This window comes from Neomonachus schauinslandi, chromosome 10 (assembly GCF_002201575.2).
Source record: "Neomonachus schauinslandi chromosome 10, ASM220157v2, whole genome shotgun sequence".
Lineage (NCBI taxonomy): Eukaryota > Metazoa > Chordata > Mammalia > Carnivora > Phocidae > Neomonachus > Neomonachus schauinslandi.
Window position 1 is genome coordinate 22,496,524 of NC_058412.1, and position 25,182 is coordinate 22,521,705.

The following is a 25,182-nucleotide window of genomic DNA, read 5'->3' on the forward strand; positions in this document are numbered from 1 at the left end:
GCGCCCGGCTCCCGGCCTCGCGGTGGCGCCGCACTGAACCGCCCGTCTCGCTCTTCAGGCTGTGATTTTTTTGTAAAACCCGGCGCCGAGGCCCGCGCGGCCGCACTCGGGGGCCCCGCCCGGCGCCCCTTCCCAAGGCGGTGGAGGGGGAGGCCGCGGCGCGCTCGGGAGCCGGCAAGGGAATCCCTCTCCCTCCACGTCACCCGAAAGCGAGGGAACCCGCACTCGCGTCCTCTAACGCAAATGACCATCTTTGGCAACGTGCGCCAACGGAACAGACCAAGGGCGCTGGGCTCGAGGGTGCGCGGGGGTGGGGAAGGGCCAGGGCCCGGGCCGCCTCGGCGCCCCCAAGCCGCGCCGGCGGTCCGCTCGGGCCCCGCCACCGCCTTTCTTCGCCGCGCCGGGTGTGCGGCTGGCGTCAGCGCGGCCGGGAGCCGGGGCACCGAGGGGAGCGCTGCGCCCGCCTCCTCCCGCGCCTCTTCCTCCTCCTCCTCCTCCTCCCCCCGCCTCCCCGCGCGCTCCTCCCTTGCAAGGTGGAGTCTGGGGTTGACGTGAGTGAATCCACATGGTACAGGGGCTGGAGAATAAAGAGTGTGGAGTTGAACTCGTGCCATTGTAGTGACTCATCTCGGGCAGAGCGCAGGGGCTCCGAGCGAAGCGACGAGCAAGTGAGCGGCGCTCGGCGGGCCGGGGAGCGAGGGAGAGAGGCGCGGCCGGGCCAGGCGGCCCGTCCGGGAGCAGGCGCCGGGGAAGGGGTGCAGTCGGGCGCCGCAGCGGCGGCACGGGCAGCGGGACCGCGTCCCTCTCAGCGCCGGCTCGGCTGGAACCCCGCGGCCCGGGCGCAGGCTACCTTCTCCCCGCAAGTGTCCGAGCCGCTCCGAAACTCCGGCGGCGAGTCGGCCACAGGAAGTTTATTCTCAGCTCCTTTTCTAAAAGGAGGAAATAGAAGTTTCTCCCGGCGGGCAGCCTTTCTTTTCGCCTTTTTTTTCTTTTTGCCCTGTCTGAAATCGGGGGGCCCCCGGACCTGGCAGGCGCGATCCGCCGGGCTCTTGTTCTTTTTTTAATTTCCAGTTTTTGATCGGGCGGTCTGTCCCGGCTGGGCTCCGGCTGCGCGCGGGAGCGGGAGGGCGCGCGCAGGGGAGGGACCGAGGGACGCGCGGACTTTTAGAGGGAGGGACCGGGTGGCGGTCCCGCGGCGCTCGGAGAGCAGGAAAGAAGTGCAGCGCGAGGCGCTCGGGAGGCACGGTTCCCGGGCTGTTGCCGCCTCCCGTCCGCACCCGCCACCGTCGGGGAGAAGCCCGGGAGCGAAGACTAGAGCCCGAGGCGCGGCCGGCAGGGAGCGAGCGCGCAGCAGCCGGTGCGCGGCCGCGGCGAGGGCGGGGGAAGAAAAACACCCTGTTTCCTCTCGGGCCCCCACCGCGGATCATGTACCAGGATTATCCCGGGAACTTTGACACCTCGTCCCGGGGCAGCAGCGGCTCTCCTGCGCACGCCGAGTCCTACACCAGCGGCGGCGGCCAGCAGGTAGGTGCGGGCCCCGGGTGCACCTGGCGGCGCGGGCGGACCCCCGCCCTCCTCTCGCCGCCACTGCCTCTTTTGCTTTCTTTTCCCATTTTTGGCTTGGCGAGAAAATTCCTACAGGGTCACCACTGCAAGTTTTGGATTTTCGTGTTGTCCTGCCCACCCTTCTCCCCCCACCACTTTCTTTCTTTCTTTCTTTCTTTTTTTAATTGGACCGGGGAGTGGGCTTGAAGAGCCGGCAAACCCTTTTCCTCACACTACATCTTCCCCAGACAAGCTCCTGGAATTGCAGCCTCCCTTCTCAGGAGCCTGTTAACTCCTCTCCCAGAAATCCCTCCCTCCTCTCCCCTCACTTCTCCGTGGTGGGCAAACAAATTTTTGCACCCACTGGCCTCTCCCGACATCCAAGGACTCTGTTCCTGTGGGAGAGCCCTCTCCCCCTCTTCCCCTGCTCTCCATCAGTCTTAATTTCTGAAAGAGGTTAGGGATTCGGAAACATGGTTGGGCTCTTCCAAGTAATCCAGAGTGAGGGCGAGGGTTGTCGCTCTGGGAATAGGTGCGAAGGTCAGGAAGGAGGAGGTCAGCCTTGATAGGCTCGGGGCCTGCGCCTTTGTGCCCGTGTGCCCATCCATCTCCTGTTAGGGTCAGAGAAGGAGCTTGTACTGCCACCAGAAGGGGCGCCTTGAGGTTCTGGGGGTGGGGGTACCTGGGGCAAGGACGCCTGCAGAGAGAAGTGGGGGGGGGGGGGAAGGAAGAGACCTTGCTTAGGCTCCTGGGTGGTTCTGGAAGCGGAAAAACAACTTGTTTCTAAAGCAGCCGGACTGGTTTGCACTGGAAGGATTGTGCATGCGTTCTGTGTCTATAAATACCAGAAAGGTGCTGGTGGGGTGTCTGCCCTCTGCAGCGGCCTCCCCACCCCCCACCCCCCCAGGCTTCAGAGGGAGCTGGCTTAACAAAGAAGGCCACTACAACCTGAAGCCCATCTCGGTCAGGATCTGCGGAGTCTCTAGCCAAGTTGGCTGCAGCAAGAGTTGCCCGGGTAAGGCGGTAGCCTTGGCCTCTAGAAGCCAGCCAGCCAGGAGGGGCTGGGGTGGGCTTCCCCGGGAGGGGTGGATCCTGCCAGAAGATAAAATGGAAACACGGCTCTCTTTGGGATCTGAAGAGGGATACCTTGTTCCAAAGTGATCACCCGTACTTGGTGAGTCCCCAAAATGGCTTTTCTCTATCTCCCCCGGTGCCCCCATAAGCACCCACTGCAGAGAACCTAGTCGGGGCATCGACGGTGCATTCAGTGTACCCTTAATAATGAGCCCCAAGGTGATGAGCCTTAAATCTTGTTCAAAAAGTGATTTTGTTTGCTTTCCAGTCTCGTTGGTGGTTTTAACTGAATCCAAATATCATTAGGCAAAGGGGGTCAGAGTCATTTATACCCTTGCCCTTACTCTCCAATGCAACAAGCTGCCAAAACATCCTTCTCCTCCTCCCTGAATCTGAAAGAGATCTTTTGATATCTTGTCTGTCCCTTTTGCTGCCGTTTTCGTGGCATTTATCACTGTAATATGGCAATCTTGCCGCCTGGCTTTGCTCAGACCCTGGGGCCTGAATGGGAAGTCAGACCGGACATCAGTGCCCCGATTGAATAATCTGTGTCACTAGGGCTTTGAGCCCAGGATGTGAGCAGAGGCAATTCCCTGTTTTGGAAGAAAATCAGACAGGAAACCAGTGCTAGGAAGAAGGAAGAGAACTCAGTCCAGCAGGGTGTAATGGGGCCTCATTACCGAAGCAAAAAGCAGCTGTGGGCTAATTCCTAGCATGCTGTAACACATGAGGATTTTGCAATTAGTAATAACTGGTGCACGGGCTTCTTGCATATACGCCTGCCTGTTTGACCCTGCAGCTTGAGTGAGGTGCCTTTCAAAGCAGAGGGATTGGCAAGGTAATGCGGCTTTGGACAAGTTTCTCAGCCTGTCCACTCCTGGGGAGGGGGTGGGCGGGGGGAAGGTTTTTCCATCATCTCTCCAACTTGGAGCAAAGCTGTTCTGTGGTCCTTAGGACTGACTTGAGAGGCTTTTGTTACTTCACAAGTCTGCGCTAGGACCCCACCCGATCTCCCACCGGATCTCTTGGGCTCAAGGTAACTTTATTACATACCAGATACAACTTGTAATCACTTTATTTCTCTCAGCTTCCTTTGCGGGGAGGCTTTCCTGGCATTTAGTGCCGGGCCTTCCACCTTTGTGGCGTCTCCATGGGCCAGTCGGTGTAAGAAAAGAGGGTTCTCTGGTTTTCCCTTGGGCCAGTGAATATTGTATTTTCCTCATCTGTTTGTTTGTGGGGCCTGATATTCCCAATAAGTTTGTTGCTGTCTATTCAACCCAGAACTTCTCTCTAGCTTAATAAAGCTTGATTTTAACACATGGCCGTGAGTTCCAGGGACTTTGGAGGGGTGGGGGGGGCAGATAACTCTTGGTTAAAACCACTCTTCTTGTATATGGCAGGAACTCCAAGCATGAAAAATATTTCCTGTTCCAGTTATAGTTTTAATCTAAAAGGTTGGTCATTGGTGATTTTGTTTTGTCTGTAATCGTTGCACACACTTCCCCCTCCTGGCCTTTTCTGTTTATTGTTGTTGTTTTCTCTCTCTTCTAACTTTCCTAGGAAAACACCTCCCAGATATATGCCCTGCCTGGCTGCCTGACTATTACGGTTTCAGGGCCTGAGCGTTACGCAATCGGCCAGTTGCACAAACACAGGTCATTTCATAACTTGTTTTCATCAGCTGGGCCCCCTTTTAATGAAAAAACAAAACAAAAACAAGACCCAGAACTTTTCCAAGGCTGCCATTTGTCTGTTCCTCCGATAACTTGTGAAAATAAACCAAGAGGGACAATTCCTTTCTGGAATCAAGGAATACCAGACTAGCTCTCTTCTTCGGCAACCGCCCTTTCCCAAGAGACAGACAGACACACAAATGCATGCGTGCGCACACACACACACACACACACACAAAATTCCCCGGAGTGAACTTTTGCCAACTGTACCAGGCTGGGACATTCCTCACATCAAAGAACTTTTACCAGAAATGACTGTGATTCCCAAGTCAGTCCCAATCACACCTCTCTAGTGCCCCCTACGGGACATTCTTAGAAGAACTGTCTGGGGAAGGTATTTTTCCAGCCCCAGACACTGTTAACTTGGTGAGTCTTCGGAATTCTTAGGATTTTTGTCTTTTTAATTTGGGACAGATAAATGCCATATATTTAACAGCGGTTAACTAGGAACTGCTTGACTTTGAAATGCAGTTTTAAAAAAAAATTTGTTCTAAATAAAACCTGGTTGAAAAAGGAGTGCTTTTTTTTCTTTCCCTGTTTTGATGTTTGTCTGTTCTTTAGGATGCCAGGAATTCAAATTCCCAAGGCTTGTTTTCTTGATGTGTTTGTATTAGGACACTGAGGATTGTTTGGGGAGGGGGCCTTCAGAATTTGTGGGAAGGTGGGAGGTGTATATTAAGGGTTTGCTGCCCCCCCCCCCCGGGTTTTTTTTGTCTTTGATCTTATAGATGTTGTAGATTAGGATCAAACGAAATGTTATCCCAGGAATTTGTCTGTTCTACTGATTCTTGATGGTGGAAGTCAGTGTCACTTTTTCATCAAAGTGAATGGGGTGAAGTAGCAGTCATGTATTGTCTGAGCTGAGCGGAGGTTGAATTTTCCTCTCCAAACCCAAGTGCATTGCCATTGCTTTATTTCTGCCTGCCTTATTGTTCAAGGTGAATGTCAAGTTAGGAGCCTCGGGGTGTTTTTGTTTGTTTCTATCCTTTTTTTAAAAAAAGATTTATCTTTTTGAGAGAGAGAGAACATGAGCGGTGGGGGAGGGGCTGAGGGATAGGGAGAAGCAGGCTCCCCGCTGAGCAGGGAGCCCTACGTGGGGCTCAATCCCAGGACCCTGGGATCATGACCTGAGCTGAAGACAGACGCTTAACCGCTTAACCGACTGAGCCACCTAGGCGCCCCTTTTCGTGTCTATCGTGATGCAGACACACCAGAACTTATACATCCCAATCACTGTGGTGCCTTTTGTAATCATTCCTGGAGACTAACTACTTAACTGCTATTACTCAGACTCGACGTTTGACAACACCTCTTTCGGAATCACCTTCAGCAAATTCTTTCAAAAACCCTCCCTGCTCACAAGTCTTTGTCCTTTGAGGCTGAATTTTGATATTTGGAAGTTATCGAAAGATGTGACATATGAGGAATCAAGTCTGACATAGAAGGTCTGGGTGATCCAGCTGGGTCCAAAGTACAGTGTGACCCCGAGTCATCTTGGTCTCCATCTCAAGAGTCTGCTCGGGAGAGCGGTCACCAAGACCAGGCACCTACAAGAGTAGGCACTTTTGCCATCCATACTTGAGATTTTTCTTTTCCTCTGTTAAACAGGAAGAAAGGTGCTGGTTTTGAGAATTCAGGAAGCTAGCTTTGTGCTCTATTTGTTGAGAGAGAGGGGAAAAAAATAGCATCATTACTTTGTGGACATGTCTCATCCATGTTGCATGCGGTGTCTTTTAATGGCCACAACATTTCAACATGACAGCAGCTGTGTGGTTGGGGTGAATAGATCTGTTCCCAACCCCACTTGGTAACTCTATCCCTCCAACTCACTGGGCCAGAGAGGGAAGCTAGGCCTTCTCTGGCCCAGCACCGTCTCTCCCTCGTGGTGACTTGGCCACGTTCACCCTGCTGTGGTTAAAGGGAAGATCAGATGCCATGTCCTTCCACTGAGTGCAAAAGGGGTACACAGAATAGTGGGAATCCCACCCCCATCAACCCCACCCCCGCCGTGCTTTGGAGTGGGGTTTCTGGCCGGAAGGGCCCTGGCAGGAAAGAAACTGGGGAAACTGGATGGTAACTCCATACTGACCACTTTCTTCTTTCTGTCCCCTGTTTTTCTTTTCTTCCTTGCTTTGCTTCCACCCTGGCAGTTAGGACGAGGGGGGGGGGGGGGGTGTGGTTCTTTCAAGTGAACCTGGGAAAGAGAGGAGGCTGACAGGAGGCCGGTCACCTGAGAGAGTGTTTGTGGACTGTAAAATTTGGGGGAATCCTCAGTTATTAGCAGCCATTTCCATTGTGACACAAGTGACTTTCTTCAGATAGGAAAGGCTGAAGTGATATCCAGTGCAGACTCTGTGAAGACTGGTTGAATTCCATACAGAAGGCTTTGGAGAACATCCCCAGTTTAATAGAAATAGAGAACATTGGAGTCAAGCTGGACCTCATTCGGGGTGTTCTGGGGTGTTTGAAGCAGCAATTGCCCTTTCTCCTCTCCCCCTGAGTTAGTCTCTAGAGATTTTGGAACTTTTCTTTCCCCATGCTGTGAATTTTTTAAAAAGGGGTTCTTGGGGCACCTGGGTGGCTCAGTCGGTTAAGCGTCTGCCTTCACCTCAGGTCATGATCCCAGGGTTCTGGGCTCAAGCCCCGCATCGGGCTCCCTGCTCAGTGGGGAGTCTGCTTCTCCCTTTCCCTCTGCCTGCCGCTCCCCCTGCCTGTGCTCACTCGCTCTCTCACAAATAAATTTTTTTTTTTTTAAAGGGGGAAGGTTCTTAAGAGAAGCCAGTCCATTTCCAGACTTGCATAGTCATACCTGCCTGCCTGCTGAGACAGGTCACAGGTATTCATGGGGTTCATGGCTTGAGTGCTTGGGGGCCCAGTTAGGAATCAATGTGATGGAGGAATGCCTGGCTGAGTGGATAGGCTGAGAACACTGACCCTCAGTGCATCTCAAATGCCATTTCTGCCCAGCTCAGGAATATCTGGGCCAAGCCCTGCCCCATCCATGTCTGTAGGAAATGGGAACCCAAACCCTACTTCCTAGACGCTTCTGCAAAAGACTATGGTTGTGACCCTCATTTCTGAATCCAAGGCCCAGCTGTCAAGTTCAGGAAGGTGATTTTTCCAAATCAGAAAGTGCTAGGCTGCAGGGACCTCTGTGCCCTGACGAAGCTGGGTAACTAGGGTGCTGTGTTCTGAGCTGTCTTCCTTATGGACTCTGGGAACAGGACTGAACAGCCCCACGGCACCCTTAAATACGGGTGCTTCAGGATGAAGAGGGGTCTTTATGATGCCCACAAACCCACAACAAAGCTTGTAAGGGCTTGAACTTCAGCCTCTTGGTCTGGAGATTCAAGCTGGTGAGTGAGACTCCCTGAGTTAAAGGTAGAGTGCTCTCTCTCTCCTTTGTTTTGTTTTGTTTTTTGTTTTGTTTTCTTGTTCCCTCTATTTATTCTTTCCCCCCAACCTGAGCATTAGGAGAGGGAATGGTCCTCTAAAAGGGGGGGTCACTGAAGCACGGCCCAGGTATTTTTGTAAATAAGGTTTCATGGAACACAGGCACACCTGTTTGTTTACATTCTGTCCGTGGCGGAGTTGAATAGTTGCGACAGAGACCACGTGACCCACAAAGCCTAAAATATTTACTATCTGGCCTTTTACAGCCAAAGTTTGTCACACTCTGCTCCAGGAGGTCGGTGGGGGCCGGTTTGTCCTTTTATAGGCATTCTTGCCCACCCAGAAGTCAACAGGATGACACAGTCAAAGAAAGCATTTGGAGGCTTTGCCAGGCTGGAATGCCACCCAGCCCTCCGGCATCTTCCATCCTGTCCCTGGAGGAGGAGCTTCCAGAGGCGCTGGAGAGCCCCAGGCAACTCAAGTGAGGTCCAGGGTTCCCTTCTCTATCCCCCTCTCAGCACACACCTGGTGCTGTGGCAGGGTTCACACGGCCCTCATGCCTGCAGCCCAGAAGCCCTATCTTGGCTTCTGTTCAGTATTAACCCTTCCACGGAGAACCATGACTCCTCTCAGCATTTGACCGATTCCTGGGTCTGTTGGCGAAGAAGAGTGCCTGGCTGACTCCTGGGACCACAGACTCCTCGCCTCACCTCTTCTCTCCTACTCCAGGGTAGCTTTCTGAATAATACCTTTGGAGGGGAGACAAGTCACATCTGCCAGATCTCCTTGAAACGTGTGCAAGCGTCTCAGAGAGGCTCCTGGAGGAGACAAAAGCCTTCTTGAGCACAGCCCTAGTCCCCTCTGGGGATAGGACCTTGTTTTCCATGCAGTTTAGAACCAGCGTGTTACCCAGATGGCTTTACCTCCCTCTGAAACAAGCTGTGCACGCACTTAGAGGCAGTCATTACCTAGTGCCTTGTTTTTACTGCTGTCTTGTTTTGTCTAGACCCAGCTATTGCTGCAAGGAATCTGGCTGAAGGCCGGGGAGCACGTTCTGGAGACCCAGAGCGAGGGCCCTGGAGGGCCCCTGGGGGGCTGCGAGTCATCCACTTATTCCCAAGGGATCTTAGCCTCCCAGTTGTGCTTCAGGTTTCCTGCTTCCCCTAGGCTGAAATGGGAGCTCTTTTGTTTGTTGAGTTGAGGAGTGAATTTCTTGGAGGCTTTCCTGAAAGAAAAGCTGACAGTTCCCTCACAGAGGTGGAGGGTCACGTTCAGCCCTCATGCTGGATGCCTCAGGAGTTCTTTAGACCCAGAACCTGACTTGGGGAGAGAAATGGAATAAAAATGTTGGGTGCTTCCCAGGAGCGGGAAGCTGGCGGTTTTTCCTAGAGCCACCCCCAGCAGAGTGCAGAGACACGGTGATGAGGCACCATCATGGCGGTGGTGGTAGTGATGGTGAGGACGGTGCCGTCCTCACCATCCATTTGTTTGGCGCGGTGTTTCTCAACCCTGGCTGCACGTTAGAATCTCCTCAGGCTTTTTTTTTTTTTTTTTAAATACCTTATCAGAACCCCACCCCAGACATGTTATTTTAGAACTCTAATGGTGAGGCTGACTCCGATGTTGGTGTTTTGAAAAGGCTCCTCAGAATATCCTAATGGGCAGCCACGGTTGAGAACCACCGGTGTGCTTTTATAGCCAGTGATTATACGTAGCTACTTATTTAATCCTCATGACAGTGCGGTGAGTTTGATGTTCGGATTCTCCCTCCAAGATGGGGAAACAGTCCTCCCTGATTCTGCAAAGGCCTCAAATCCAGGCCTCCTGCTGCCTCCCCCTCTCCCATCCAACAGCCCAAGAGAAGCGTAGCTGTCTGGGCCTTTGTGCTTCTGCACACTCAGCCACACGCCCGAGCTTTCAATACTCTGCCTCCTCAAGGCCCAGCTCAGCTGTCCACGTTTTCTCCTTGAAGATCATTTCCCACCTGGATTCTTCCTTGTTCACTGCATCCTTCCTACCTACACACACACACACACACACACACCAGCTCAGTCAGCTCCTGATAAAAAGCCGAGTTGTCTTTGCCTTCCAAGATGACTCAGGATCCTTTGTACTGGGCAGCTCTTCTCATAGAATTCCAGAATCCATGGCACCGGTAACTTCACAGAATCCCAGGATTCCTCGCACTGGTGGCTGTCCTCATGGAATCCCAGAATCCCTTGTGCTGGGTTGTGCTTTCTTCTCCGAACGCCCTTGACCTGGGGCCCCGGGGCAGTCTGGGAAGTGAGGCAGAGACATCCCTCCACCCAGACTGGGGTCAGGCAGCTGGTGGGAAAGAGCAAGGACGGGGCCCCAGCCCCCTCAGTTACAGTGAGGTGCTCTAAGCTCCACTTTATTTTCACAACAGGAACCCAGGTGTCGTCCGTCACCAGGGACAGAGACAAGGGTGGTGTCAGCTGGCTTTGCTGCTAATATTTCTACTCCTGGTTGGTCTGACCAGGCCAAGAGAGGGGGGAGGCTATACCCCCATGCTAGTGATAGCAAGATTTCATCTGGGGTCAGACCTATGGGGCCTCCTGGGGGAGAGGGACGGTCTGTAGGGACTCTTGGCAGGGATGAGCTGATGCTCTGAGGGCAGTAGGGGTGGGTACCAGCAGCACCTGGGTCTGGGTTTCCAGGAAGGAAAAAGCAATGCACAGAAGCTTATGTAGCACCATGGTTGAGAGCCCTGTCCTCTTTGTCAGGCTGGACTGCATTTGAATCCTGACCCCCCCCTGCTTCGGAGCAGGGTGGCCTTGGATAAGTTACTCAATCTCTCTGCGCCTAAATTTCTGCCTCTAAAATGGAGATAATGGTAGTTCTTACCTCAGAGGGAGAATTAATCAGACAATTGAGGTGAGACTCTACCACGGTGACTGTCATTTAGTGCGTACTCAGTAAGTGACGTTATTATTTTCATCATGTCACCCGCCAGGTTAGGGAAGAAAGGATTTGCAGAACCTTTGTGTGGAAACGGGAATCACCTGAGGATGAGGGCTCCCTTCAGGGAGCTTTCCTCCTGAAAAGCTGGAAGCCAGGGGAGGCCCTGGGGGCACGGAGGTCCCTCCCTTCTTCCTCCTCTCACTTTCTAGTAGCCGGCCCTGAAGAAAGGCCAAGACCAACTGCTGAGGAGCATGACCCATTTTAGTGTTTCTACTCTGTCATCATCTTATATTTTAAATAGAATGCTTCCTGCAGTATGTTCCAGAGAGTTCTGCAACACGCTCTGGGCATAAATTAAGAGTCGGGGAGAAAACTCTGAGCTAACAGCACTAAAGTTTCGCACAGACACATCTATGAATGCAGATAGATACATAGGTAGGTAGAGACACAGTGTGTCTGCTTCAAGCAAGATGGTGGTTAAGGGCCAGGAGGAGAACGAGGACTTAAAGGGAAGTCTGGCCACAAAGGCTACCACTTTTCAGTCCCATGAGTCGGAGGGCACCTTTTCGCGCACATGGCCTCACCCTGGATCAGGTCATAGCCCCATCCTGCACCTATTTGGAAAGTAACAAAAGCAGGCACAATAAGCTTCCTGGTGATCTTTGTTGCCCCAGAGCTGTTGGTATGCAAATCTCCTCAAGGGCTCCCAAGCCCCAGTACCCTGGGGGCTAATTGGCAGGTGACCCAGAGGCTCGGGAGGCCAGGTGGGGAGGGCTGCCCTGCAGATGCGGGCATAGCTAGCCCCAAAGGCCGCAGGGAGGGCCTGCTGAGTGTAAGCGGCTAGGGACCACATCTGTCCTCGAAGTCATTTGCGGTATGATCACGTCCTCACGAGCCACCTGGGGACAGAGTCCCCAGGACCTCAGGGGAACAGATCTGCCCTGGGGCCTCAGGAATAGTTAAGATCCCCCTGATTCTTGGATGTCCAGGGAAGCCCACCCAGTGTTCTGACCTTGGCCGCCCTCCAAGCACTGGCTCTGCTTTCCCTCCTGGCTCTGCTCGCCCTCTTCTGCTCTGTACTTACTGGCTCAATACGATTTTTTCTCCTCATTGCAGAAATTTCGGGTAGATATGCCTGGCTCAGGCAGCGCCTTCATCCCCACCATCAACGCCATCACAACCAGCCAGGACCTGCAGTGGATGGTGCAGCCCACGGTGATCACCTCCATGTCCAACCCGTACCCCCGCTCGCACCCCTACAGCCCCCTGCCGGGCCTGGCCTCGGTCCCTGGGCACATGGCACTCCCGAGACCTGGCGTGATCAAGACCATTGGCACCACCGTGGGCCGCAGGAGGAGAGATGAGCAGGTAGGCCTCAAATCAGGGTAAGGCAGCCACATGGGTGCCTTTCAGGGCCTGTAACACACAGTGTTTTTCTGTGGTCTGCTGGGGAGCCGGGTCGGTGTTCTGGGAGCACTGAGGAGAAGAGGCAGCTCGGGACCATGGGCACATGACCCTTCCTCATGGGAAGCGGAGCCGGAGGCCTGAGAGTCAGGCCTGGCTCTGTCATCTTGCTCATGTCCCTTAGGATCCCTGAGTCTCAGCTTCCTCAGAGCAAAATGGGGATAATGGTGCCTGCCGGACAGGAGTTGTAGCCTCGCAAATGAGACCACGTGTGGGAAAACACATTGTGTGTGGCCCGGTGGCCGCAGATGGGAAGGACTGTTAGGACCTGCCTACACCGATGTCCTTCCCCGATCCTTGGCAGAGGGGCTGCAGGACACACAGCCAACGAAACCCTGGCGGGGAGTTTTTGGGATTAGCCCTTCATTGTCTCCTGGTGTCTGGTGCAGGGGAAACGCTCAGCAGACCTGAAGGGTCACCCTCCAGGCCCACAGTACTTGCCTTTCCTGCTCGGCGTCCCAGGCCTCCAGCTTGAAGCAGGAGCCCATTTTACATACCTAGAATGCCCATTCCAGAAGTGTGGTGACTCTGGGGTCTTTCGAGTCTGCTCAGCTGCTCCTGCTGACGATGTGTGGTGAGGGGCAGGTCAGATGTCAGCTTTTTTTGCCCTCCAAGGGCTCAGCTTTGAGAAGGAGTCCACCTGGCAGGGAGGGACATGAGAAAGTGTGGGCCGTTGCTCTCTAGACACCATCTACCAGTAGTCAAAGGCATGTCATCTCTATCAGTAGTGAGCTAGGGTAGTGGTGGGCCCCCTGATTCCGAAAAGAGAAATCAGAATCATGCATAAAAAGGGGGGATGAGCCTTCGAAGTGCCCCATGTATCCCCCTTCACAGGCGATACAACCAAAGCTTAGACAAACCTGCCTGAGGCTACTTGGCAAGACTGTGGGAAGTCTGGACTAGAACCCAGTTCACCGGACTCCCTGTACAGTGCTCTTTCTACAGTACTGTGTCACTATGGATCCAGGGAAGGGAAAATACTTTAGTGGTGGGATCCCTTTTTCAAATGAAATATTTGCCTGGAGAGTCACTCCTCTCCATTTCCACCACTGTCCACTCTCGTTCTGGGATCCCAGGTCCACGGTGTTCCGATACAAGGACCTTTCACCCGTGGTCCCTGTGGATAATCGTGGATCCAGTGCCAACAGTCCCCAGGATACTTAGAATTACAAGGGTTCCTACTCTGAGGAACTGGGAGCATTCATAGGATCTTCGTTCCTCTGAGGATAAAGCTGGGCCTTGCATCCCCTACACGCTGGTTTGTTCTGTTAATGGCAGGACTCAGCGCAGGGTGACATGGAGCGTAATGGACACCGTAATAGTTGCTGCTTGCAGTTGTTGGTCTTCTGCTGCTGCCGCGAGTGACCAATCTCCCCCTCGCTGCTGCTTTCCAAAATTGTAGTTGTAAACATTGCAGTAGCAGCGATTGTACTGTCCTTTATTAAATAGGCTTCCTTCAGGAGCCCAAGGTGTCAAGCTTTATGGTCACCGATGAGCTGGCTCCCCCCCTCCCCCCCCATTATGTAAGTGACCTCTAAGTGACAGCCAGTTTTGTGAGGGACTCTTGAGCTAGCAGGACAAAAAGCAAGATGTGCTGAATGCTCGCCATTCTTTTCTGGGCCTAGCTCACACCAAATATAGAAGCTTGTATCTGAAGGGACTTTGGAGACCAGCTTTTCCAGTTTCCCCTCTGTACCCATTTTACAGATGAGGAAACAGAGGTCCAGAAAGGAGAAGGGCCCCGTCTAGGGTTACGCCGCCGTGAGTTAGTGGCAGAGCTAGGACTGGAATCTACCTCCTCTGACCTTCAGCCCTGTGGTTTTCCCACCACACCACCTAGGCGTGCCTTAAGACAATCTGTCTGGAGAATTTCCTTCCTTTTCTGAGAGGGAGGGAGAGAGCTGGGAGCATTTTATCCCACGTCAGTTAGGAATTCAGACAATCACCCAGCAGCTTGGAGGAAGCCTGGGCAGTAGCATCCTCGAACCTTGGCTCTTTGCGTTCCTAGCCTGAGGGTCTTCCTCTGAAGCTTACTTCCGCCTTCCTGACCTCCCCCAGGAGGACGAGCCTGTTCCCCAGAGCCAGCATGGTGCCTCACTGCCCTCCTCCGAGCCTGCCCAGAGGCTCCCTCTGAGGCCAGTGGTGGCGACTGAGGGGGCGGGGAGCAGAGGGTGTGTGGCTTGTGGGTGGGTCCGCGGTGGTGCTGACACACTCAAGTTGTAACCATATTGGTGTCACCACCCCTGAACACTTCCTTACTGACAGCTCCCACAAGCTGCCCCATATCTTACAGATAGGGGAGAGACTTCTAGGCTAATCGGGAGGTCAGAAGTTGTCCAGAAGCCCCCAAAGGGGAAGGGAGGCCCAAATGGACCGCAACCAGCTCTGCATCTTTTCTGCCCCTCGTCAGTGAGGGATGAGGGGCTTGTCTGGGCCTCAAGGGGAGCCCTGGTAGCCCTTTGAGTAGTGAGCCCTGAGTGCGGGACTGCAGCGGGCCCAGCAGGCTCTCTTGGTAACGGCTGGGCTCAGGTTGAGACAGGTTTAGGAGCAGCACATATTCAGGGCCTCAGCCAAGTGGCCTCATGACCTCAGTTGGGCAGCCAGTCCCCACACAGAGCATGGTACCCAAGGTTGTGGACTCTTGCAGGGCTCTGAAAAAGCATCAGCAAGGAGACCTCTGAATTACATCTTCTTCCTTCTAGCACTTTCTAGGTTAGAAAGGGCTCTCACGCTGCATCTCATCTGATCATCACAGAAACTTTTTGGAGGGCAGGGCAGGTCCTAATAATCCCATGTTCTAAATGGGGAAATCTGAGGCTCAGAAGGTTCAGTGATTTGTCCAAGGCCACACAGAATCGCCCCATCTGTGTTCTGCTCCCGGTCGGCCTTAGACCTCTCAGAAGAGAGAATGTGGAGCCTTTGGCTCTCCAGGGGAAGCCGAGGATTTCAGAGGCTGGGACTGAAGACGGGGCTGGAGGACAGAGGTGGAGCCAGGACGAAGTGTGGGACTTGAAGAGCAGGCCTTTGGCAGGGGCCTGGGGACTCACCGGGGTGTCACCAGCTGGGTGGGCTCTGTGTGCCCCACCTGGAGGCTGCTGCAGGGGGCAAGAGACACAGGGCGGGTGGAGCTGGTGGGAGAGGGGAGCTGGGCCTGGTTCTTAATCCCAGTGAGGTGGGGTCTCAGAGGCAGTGCAGGAGCATGGGCTGATGTCCCGGGGGTGAAGGAGGCCTGCGTCTGCCTCGGCAGGAACACAGCTCTGCCCAAGCCCTGGGAGACAGGGACCTGAGGTACCAGGAGGCCGGTAGGTCTCCCTAGAGCCTGCCAGGCTTCCTGCCTCCCCGTGGGCCACACACCTAGACTATTGCAGGGGTGCGGGGTGGATTTGAAAGTTGAGAAGGTGTGATGAGCTTCTCTGTGCTCAGGGGACCTGAGGCCTCAGAGAGACTTCACGTCTGAGCGGTTGATGGGCATGTTTCCATGCCAGCGTTTGGAGAATCTGATGTGGGACTCTGGCCCCTTGGTTGGAGCCACGGGGCTTCCTCAGTGTAGACAGGGGTGGAGTTGTCCTCTCCGATGCTGTGACCTGCTTTTCTGTGTTGCACATCACAGCAACAGACCTGCAGGGCTGTGGGGAGCCCTGGGGCCTCTGACCTGGGCCCAGCCGGGGCTGTGACTCCCTCCCTCACGGGGTGGCTGACAGTGGGGCAGCATCTCGAAGTGAGGCAGCTTTTCTCACCTCCAAAAGTGGCTTCGGCTTTTTTCCCATGTTGTCCCTGGAGGGTGGAACCCAGATCTTATTCCCCATAGAATTTTCTAAGCCCCCAGGACTGCGCTTGGCACATAGTAGGGATGCCGTCATTGTCTGAGAACAGCATGGGATGGCCTTTCTTTTGGAATTACTTTCCACCTTGGCCCACGGCCTCGTGTCACCTCTGCCTGCGAGGGGCCCTGGGGTCACAGGAAGGGCTACATGTAAACAGAGCGTCAGCCCTGTTTCGCGGAGCAGAGTTCTTGCCCAGGGGCATGAGTCATGGGCCCCTAACCAGCCTCATCATAAGGAGCTAGATTGTAAGCTCTGCAGGGGGATTTTTGTTCATTTGGTTCTCTGATAAATCTCAGACCCGTCAAACCATGCCTGACACCTCGAAGAAGTTTCTCGTTGGTTGAATGAATGGATGTGGTGGGCAGCAGGATTGAATGTGCCTGAGGGTTCCTTCTCCGTTTGCCTGTCCCATCCGGCCTAGCCTTGTGCCAGGCACACTAGTGAGTCCTCCAGGTTGAATGGTGAGCAGCTAGCCCTCTGGGGCTGGTAGAGGAAGTTGGGAGTGGGGTGGCATCCTTGGCCTACCCCCTGGCAACAGAACATTCCCCCCCGGGGTGGTTCTTACTCTGGGCCTGGCTACTTAACCAAACGGGGATAATGAGGCTTGCAGAGCCGGCAGAGTGGTGGTGGGGAGGAGTAATTAGCCAGGGTTTGGAAGAAGCTGTTTAAGTGGGTGGGGCCAGGCCTGGCTGGTATGAGGGGACTCTGGGGAAGTGGCCCCAGCTTCTTCTCTCTGGCCTTGGCACAGAATCAGGGCTGACATGACAAATGCTACCATCTCGCCTAGGCTGATGAGTCCCTGACACACTGCTGCCCTCAAACATGGGATGTCACCTTCCAGGGTGGGTTCGGTTCTCAGTGCCCTCCCTGGTGGCCACAGCAGTGAGCCGCAGACTCCGGGAATGCGGGGCCCAGCCACCCTCCTCTCGCCTCTCTCCCACCCAGTCACAGAGGGTTTCTTTCTTTCTTTCCTTTCTTTCTTTCTTTCACGAGTGGGAGGGGCAGAGGGAGAGGGAGCAAGAATCCCAAGGGGACTCCATGCTGAGCGCGGAGCCTGATGTGACCCCGAGATCATGACCTGAGCCGAAACCAAGAGTCGGATGCTCAACCGATGTGGCACCTCGGTGCCCCTCAGAAGGGTTTCTTAAAATATAGTGAGAAAACAAAGCTGGTGAATCATGTACCCAAACCTAATCATGATCCTTGACCTTGGCCTCTAGCTGTCCCCTGAAGAAGAAGAGAAACGTCGAATCCGGAGGGAGAGGAACAAGCTGGCCGCAGCCAAGTGCCGAAACCGCCGCCGGGAGCTGACAGAGAAGCTGCAGGCGGTGAGGAGCTCTGCGTGGGGTGGGAGCACTTCCGGGTGGGCGAGAGCAAGAGCCCTGGGGCTCCTGGCCTCCCACCCTCTCCTTGTCCACTAGTGGCCGATCGATGAGCCAGTGCCGACAGAAACGGTCCTTCCTTTGAGCACAGAGGGTTAGCATCGCCCTAACTGAAGAAGGGAGAGGGCGGGCGGGAGCTGGGCTTCGGCACCGGCCTGGGCCCAGACACGGCCCCGAACAGCCTGCTGGGGCCTAGCACCCTTTCTCCTTCAGCACATGCGCGTTCCCTACTCTCGAACCTTCTGGGGCCCCTGGGTGAGGGATGGCAGAGGGAGCCTGCGCAGGCCCAGACCTGCCCCCTCAGGGCTGTTTCCCAAGGTTTCAGCTGCCCCCGTGCCTACCACCAGCAGGAGTGGCCCGGGCTAGCTTAAGTGAGCTAGTTTGGGCAGGGCTGGGTCCTTTCACCTCGGCAGGGCTTTGGAAGCTCTCCGGGTCTCATGGAAATGGTCACATGCCAGCTGATTTGGACTATCTTGGGGTTTTCTCCTATCCTTCATGGGCAGAAGGCTTCCCCACCTCTGCTATGAGCCTGAAGCTGTCACCTTGGTAGCTCACTCTGCCCTTGTGAGTCACTTGCCCCTGCTGCCTAATTGCCCACACCTGGGGGCCACGGCCCTGCCCTTCCCTCTCAAAAGCCCGACCTGACCAACATCACGTAACCCCCTCCGGAGCCTAGCCCTACAGGATGGGCTGAATGGCGCGTGGAGGAAGCCTAAAGCCAGGCCTGACTGTCCCGGGTGGAATGTTTTCAAAGTGAGGAGACCGGGGAGACTGTCGGCGGTCCTTACCGTGACCGGCCAGGGAGCGGCTTTGGAAATCACCAGCTACCTTGCACATCCCATGACTTTATTTAATGCTCCCAGTGCCATCCACCTGCCCCAGCTTCCCTTCATCCATCCTGGAGCCCTCACTCTTGAGGATTGAACGTGTACGTGTGAATTCCCTGTAGGCTGCAGGAATGTCCAGTGGAGGGGGGTGGGGTGGGGTGTGCGTGTGCGTGTGTGTGCGTGCGTGTGCGTGCGCGCGCGCGTGTGCGCGCGCGCGCATGAGCGAGCATCAGGAGGACAGGTGGGCGCTCTCCATCACTAGGTGAAGCGATCCCTTAGTGACCAGCGCTCCATGGTGTGGAGTCCTCCACTCACCTGCTAAGGGGCCAGGTCCTCTGGGTCTACCCTGGGTGCTCCCCACCGCTAGCCCCAGAATAGCCCCTCCTCCAGGGCCCCCTGCTTTTCCTCCCCTCCCTCCCCCAGAAGCCTCACACCCTACTGCCCTGCCCTTCCACCCGCCCCAGCCACCCAGGCCCCTGAGCCACATCCTCCACAGGAAACCTCTCATAAGCTCATGACGTTTGTCAGACCCTTGAGACAGATGGAAACTTTTTTTCACTGTGGAATATGCCGTTCTCTGCTTTGTGAAGCTCTGGCCTGTACCATCTCATTCTCGAACGGGACTCTGATAGGGGACAAGTGGGGAGGAGGCCCGTGACAACACACCTTTTCGCCTTTCGCACCCGCTCCCTCTGCGGGTGTTTGCTGCTTCTCTCTGGCTTTGTGTCAGAGGAGGAGGCCGAGCTCCTTGCCTGGGACCCTGCCAGCCTCAGGCCTGCTCGGGCCACCGGGTTCCTCCTCTGCCAAAGCGCGGGGACTGGACGGAATGTTCTCCAGGGGTTCTGTGAGTCCTGAATCACATGCTTCAGAAATTAGAGCAAAAAAGGGAAGTGGGGCAGTGCCGATTTAGCCGGGACTGCTGGAGAACTTCCTGCCGGCCCGGCACTGTCCTCAGCTTGTGTGTGCAGCTGAGCGGCTGGTGTTGATGCAGCTGAAGGCAGGCTGATGGGGTTGAGGGGGTATGAGGAGGAGAGAGGGGTGGGACTGCACGCTGTGCTCCCGTCCCCTCCAGACCTCACTGTGACCCCCCCCAGGGGTAGCTGGGGGCAGTCCTGGCACTGAGGGCACAGGGCATGGTAGCATAGGGACCCTGGGATCGGATACATTGGGGTCAAGTCTGGTCTACCCTACCTGCTTGCTCTGTGACGTTGGGCAAATTACCAAACCTCTCTGAACTTCAGCAAAATGAGTTGATTGAAAATAGCTGCTTCAGAAATCTTCTGGAGGACTGCCTGCCGTGTCGGGCACAAAGGAAGCCCTCCATCGTGCCAGCTAATTATTGATTCATCTTTCCTCCAAGCTGACTTTCCTCCTTTCTCAATCCGGAGCTTTGGACAAAAAAAGGCCTCTTGAGCCTCCAGGTGTTTCAGAAGCGGTGGGGTCTGTGGCCAAGGGTGTGAACTCGCTGCTTTCACAGCTCTGGGTTTCCCTTTCTCATCTGGATTCGAACCACCCGCCCTCCAGCAGGCCCCTGGCAGGTTCCTGCCCCTCACACACCTCTCTTCCCCCTGCAGGAGACAGAGGAGCTGGAGGAGGAGAAGTCAGGCCTGCAGAAAGAGATCGCCGAGCTGCAGAAGGAGAAGGAAAAGCTGGAGTTCATGCTGGTGGCCCACGGGCCTGTGTGCAAGATCAGCCCCGAGGAGCGCCGATCGCCTCCCGCCTCTGGGCTGCCGTCCCTGCGTGGTGGGGGCGGTGGAGCGGGCGCCGTGGTGGTGAAACAGGAGCCCCTGGAAGAGGACAGCCCCTCCTCCTCATCGGCCGGGCTAGACAAGGCCCAGCGCTCTGTCATCAAGCCCATCAGCATTGCTGGGGGCTTCTACGGGGAGGAGCCCCTGCACACCCCCATCGTGGTGACCTCCACGCCGGCCATCACTCCGGGCACGTCGAACCTCGTCTTCACCTACCCCAGCGTCCTGGAGCAAGAACCACCTGCATCACCCTCCGAGTCCTGCTCCAAGGCTCACCGCCGGAGCAGTAGCAGTGGGGACCAGTCGTCAGACTCCTTGAACTCCCCCACTCTGCTGGCTCTGTAACCCGGCTCCCGGGGGGTCCTCGTCACTGCCTCCTTCCCAGGGACCAGCACCTTCGAGTGCTCCAGGGCCGTGAGGGCAAGAGGGGGGCCCTGCCACAGAGCTGCCCGGCTCTGGGGACACCCAGGTGGGATTTGGCCGTGAGGCGCTGAGGACTTCAGCCATCTCTTAGAAGTCATGGGACCTCCTCCGTCGTTCATCTTGCAAAGCAAATCCTGTTTCTTGAAAAGCCTTGGAGAACTTGGTTTGGTGGACTCAGGCATCTCTCTGGCTTCTGAAGAGCCTGCGGCTGGTGTGGACCGTTCCTGTCCCTTGTTATGCTACGTCTCTGGAGTGATGGTGTCCTTCCCCGCCCCACCCAGCATGCTCAGTGCCTTTTGGTTTCACCTTCCCTCTATTCGCCCCTTCCTCCCCCCAGTGTCAATTTCACTTCCTCTTGGTTTTTATCAAATTTGCCATGACATTTCATCTGGGTGGTCTGAATATTAAAGCTCTTCATTTCTGGAGATGGGCAGCAGGTGACTGACTCTTCTGCTGGGGCTGACTTGTCCGGAAGGGGACAGTCAATGTGCAATACAGAACCTTCTCTCCCTTGACACTCCCCGGTCCACCGCCATCTCCAGGACCACCAGCAGGGCTCCCTGAGCTCTCAAGGAGATGTTGCCATCACTGGGAGGCCCGGAGGACCCTTCCTCTCCATCCTCGGAGACAACTTTTTGGAGGAGCGGCTTGTCCAGAAGACAGGGTGTGAGTGAGACAGCCGGGGCACAGGTTGGGTTTGCCAAATGCCTAATTACCAGGCCAGGAATAGTGCCAACAAGCCACACAGGTGTCCTAGCCAGCTTCCCTTTACCTGGTGTCTTGAGCAGGACGTCTCCTATAACTACTGCCTCGCCATCCTGCCCCTGGACCCTTCTCTCTAGACCAGGGAGGCATCCCTCCCTAGGAACCACACATCACTCCAAGTCTCTACTGGCTCTGCCCTCCCCCAGCCTGGCTCTCAGGGTGACGCCACCCACGGAGATTTAATGAGCGTGGGCCTGGCCCCTCCCCAGATTGCTGCCAGGTGGCCCCTCCCCAAGCCTCAAAAGGCACTTTTGTTGTGGATGGAAAGGTAGGGGAGGAAAGAGGGAGGCAGAGTGGGATTCGCCTCAGTGAGCTGCCGGGCCCTTTCTACCTGCTGTGGTCACCGGCTACCTGATGGAGCGCTTTCTCTTTTACATGCTCCTTCCCCCAGAGTGCTCCTCGGGTCCAGCCAGCCAGCTGTGGACCAGTGGCCCGGAGCTGTTGTTAATAAGGCTTGGGGCTTACCTGTCATTCCTGGGGGGCTGCTGAAATCAGACATAAGATGTGTTGCTTCCCACTGCAGGAGAGGTGCCCCCTTCCCCTGGGGGGCGGGGAGCAGGGAGGGGGTCCTCTGGCCTCCTGCAAAAGCACAGCTGAGCGGCCTCCCTGCCTCCCACCCCTCTGAGCCTTTTTCTCCCGAGGGCATAGCTCTGGCTGATCTTCTTGGATTGGCCTCTGCTGGGCTAGCTGCTCTGGGGGAGACCCTGCTATTGTGATTCAGCTCTAGAGATCATTGTATGATAATTTAAAATTAGGTAGATATTATTTAAATCAAACCCAGTGGGGGTTAAATTTCAAAGTTAGACTCAGAGAAAGAGAGAGAGAGAGCAAGCGCAGGAGCTGTAAGGCGTTCACTCACTTGCCCCCCTCACACACCCCGGCCTTGAGCGCTGGTCCTTATTTGCTGCCCATACCCCCCTCCGAGCTCTAGAAGGGAGCGCGCAGAATGGGGCAGCCAGAGGCTTAAAGTACACAGCCCGCTCTGACTGGAAGTGACGTGTGAAAGGCTAGGCCATGCAGAGAGAGGAGATTAAAAGAAAAAGGATTTTGTCCAAAAATATTTTTTAAATGTTATTTCCCACATTCCCTGGCTATGAGGCTGCCCTCCCGGTTTCCCAGAGGTTCTGGGAGGGGCACTCCTTATTAGACTAGGCAATTGAGTTTCTGGCTTCAGATTAATCGAAGAAACAGAAGTCAGCCAGGAACAGCAGGAGGTGGGCAAAGAAAACCGGGGTGCGCTCAGTTCTGAAAGGCTTAATCATCTCAAGTGGTATTTGTGGCCAGTTGGGAGCTCTTTGCTTCTTTTTGCATGTGTGTGTGTGTGTATATATATATATATATGCAATATATATATATATATATTTCTTAAATGAAGCTGCTTTGGTGTTTTATTTCTAAATGTCCCTTTGTGCCCCACTTTGCACAGCACTGATCCCAAGGCAGGCCACAGTCTGTGACTCGGGGCCAGGCTGGACATTCCTGAGACAGAGTTTGGCTTTAGTTCAGATTTCAGGCTGTGTTGGCTTTGGGACCAGCAGAAGGCAGAAACTCCACCACCCCGGAGGACTTTAGAGGCCTCTCAGCTGTCCCATTCAGGACCCTCTGGCTTTGTTCCAGGAGGTGGTTTGGCTTTCCCAAAGCCAGAGGTTATTTGGGGAAGGCCGAATATTCACCCCGAACTCATGAGCACGTCCTCCTTGACTTCTTCTGGCTTGTTCTCTGAGTTCCTGCACACACACCATTTTTCCAGAATTACCAGCCACCAGGCCTTCTGCTTTCTCCTCCATGGCTCCAGCTACAGGAAGAGCTGCAGTGGGGGTGCCTTCGTGCTTGGGTTGGGAACCGCTGTGCCTCCCCTGTGTCCCCAGCCATGAGGCAGCTGGTGTGGACTCCAGCTGGGCTGCAGGCAGCTCTGGGACGGCACAGGGCAGGCACTCCTTGACAGGCTAGTGTGAACCACACCCTGTCCTCTCGGCCACCTGGCTGGCCTCTCTGGGATCAGTCCTCTTCCTGGCTGAATGGACGGGGACAGCTTTTGACACAGGAAAGAGAGGAGATCCCAGGTGAAGCTCGGGCAATGGCCGGAGCCAGCTGTAAGCGGAGAATTCACGGGGGAAGTTGTCAGAAAGAAATCATTGTTCTGCCTGTGAGAAAGGCCAGGTGTTCCACTGTGGCCAGTCACACAAGCATCTCAGCCAAGAGCCCTCAGAGGTTACTGCTTCCTCTTCTCAGGCTTTGGGGAAGAGAGTCTCCTCTCCGCTCCCACTTGGCTCTAAGTCTAAGGGAGGACTCAGTGCTACTTTTCTCCCCTTCCCTTGATGGACCAACAGCGCTCCTGCAGTCTCACCATTTACCTTTCCGGTTGCTCTCCTTCCTGATCAGATATCACACGGCCCCTGTAAGAAGGAAAGGCAGAAGCCCCTACTGTGTGCCAGGCACTGTGTTAGGCACTTTTATAAATATACCCTCTTTAGGATGAGACTAAGGGATGAGGGTATCCCCTCTTCAAGGCCCCCACGTAATGGATAAACAAAAGCACTTGGAGGTGAGAAGGTCTTCCTTCAAAGATCTGAGGCAAGATTGCCTCCAGTCCGAGGTTTGTTCTCAAAGACCCACCCCCCGCGGTATCCTCCCACCTCGAAACGTCTTTTCCCTCTCCCTCGTGATGTGCTCCTTTGCGCTCCTCAGATGGTTGGAGGGCTAACCTGAGTCCTTATAGAATTGGTGGACCAATAGGGTATGTGATGTGTGTAACTTTCTTTTTAAAACTTAAGGGGTCTTGCTACTTTCTGCTTGTTGAGTCTTCTTGGCATTCATCTTAAAAGCCAGCATCTCACTATTTATTGACAGGTTGGGTGTGTGTGTATGTGCGTGTGTGTGTGTGCGCGCGCGCTGTGTGTGTACATTTCCAAGTGTGCCTCCTGCAACTTTTAAAAAGGAAACTCAGTCGTCCCACTACTAATTTGACATCTTCTCATGCTTCTAGTGTTTTGGCCATACGTCAACAGAGGGCTTTCATTTTCCAATGCTGATGTGTTCAGGAAAGGCTGGGTCAAATTTTGAGCAGTGGATGGGAAGGGGAGGGGGAGAAGAAATCGACATTTATTTTATTATTTATTTAAAATGTTTACATCTTTGTGTTGTACCAAGCCTGAAGAGAAACAGCATTAAAATACTCAGTTCCTCTCTCCCTCTCTTTCTTCATTTTTTTTTTAAATTTAGGCTAATGATGCTTTTTTGTTTCTGAAATGATTTGTGACATGTGTTGTATAAACTGTATTAAAAAGGTTCTGTTTTTAAAGACGGATGGTCATTCCTCTGGGGACAGTGGTCACCGAGAAAGTCTACATTGTAAGAAAATACAACGGAAGATCCTGCCCTGTTCCTCAAAAATTATTTTCTCTGTATGATTAAAAGTTTATTCCATTTATTTTAGTTTGTGGTTACTTGATGTCGAGGAAGAAAATATTCGCCTTTGTATAAAGAATAGGTATCAGGGTGTCTTTTCTGCAGTGAGAGATGTATATATCGTATTTTGGTATATAGTGGAAAAGCATAAGCTTTGTGCATCTGTATTTGAGATATGTCAATGATGTGGAGTAAAGTCTGCTATAAGATCCTGGAGGCAAACAAGTTGTACAAGATTCCTATAGCTCTACGGGGGAATTGAATTACCTTTGTGAGCAGCTGCTGCTGCTGCTGCTGCTGCTGCTGCTGCTTCTTCTTCTTCTTTTCTTCTCTCTCTCTTTTTTTTTTTTTTTTTAAGTATTGGTGAAATGGTCCCATTGGAAAGGCTTCTAAATAGGCCTCTCCAGGCAGGACCACGAACTCAAAAATCTTTGTATAGCTTTGAAAATTGAGGAGTAGCTCTGCTCTGAAGCATTTCTGGTGGTGTTTTCTGTTGTTGTTTTGTTTTGTTGTTTTACTGTAATATAGGCCTACAGTATTTGCACTAAAGAAAGCTTGTTAGAAAAAGCTTGCTGCTATGGAAGAAAGAACATATTAAAACTTTTTTTTTTTTTGGTTAGCTTTTCCACTTTCAATTGAGTAGTTTTTGTAGAATAAAATGAATTAAGATTGAA

At 54.1% G+C, this 25,182-nt stretch overlaps 1 protein-coding gene across 1 annotated transcript; it reads left to right on the forward strand.

The window, feature by feature from the left end:
- Positions 1-583: 583 nt before the first annotated feature.
- On the forward strand, positions 584-25,182 carry FOSL2 (FOS like 2, AP-1 transcription factor subunit). Its single transcript, XM_021697808.1, has 4 exons — positions 584-1,524; positions 11,784-12,035; positions 17,176-17,283; positions 19,739-25,182. Exons 1-4 carry the CDS (start codon positions 1,426-1,428, stop codon positions 20,255-20,257), a joined length of 978 nt encoding a protein of 325 aa, XP_021553483.1. The 5' UTR covers positions 584-1,425; the 3' UTR covers positions 20,258-25,182.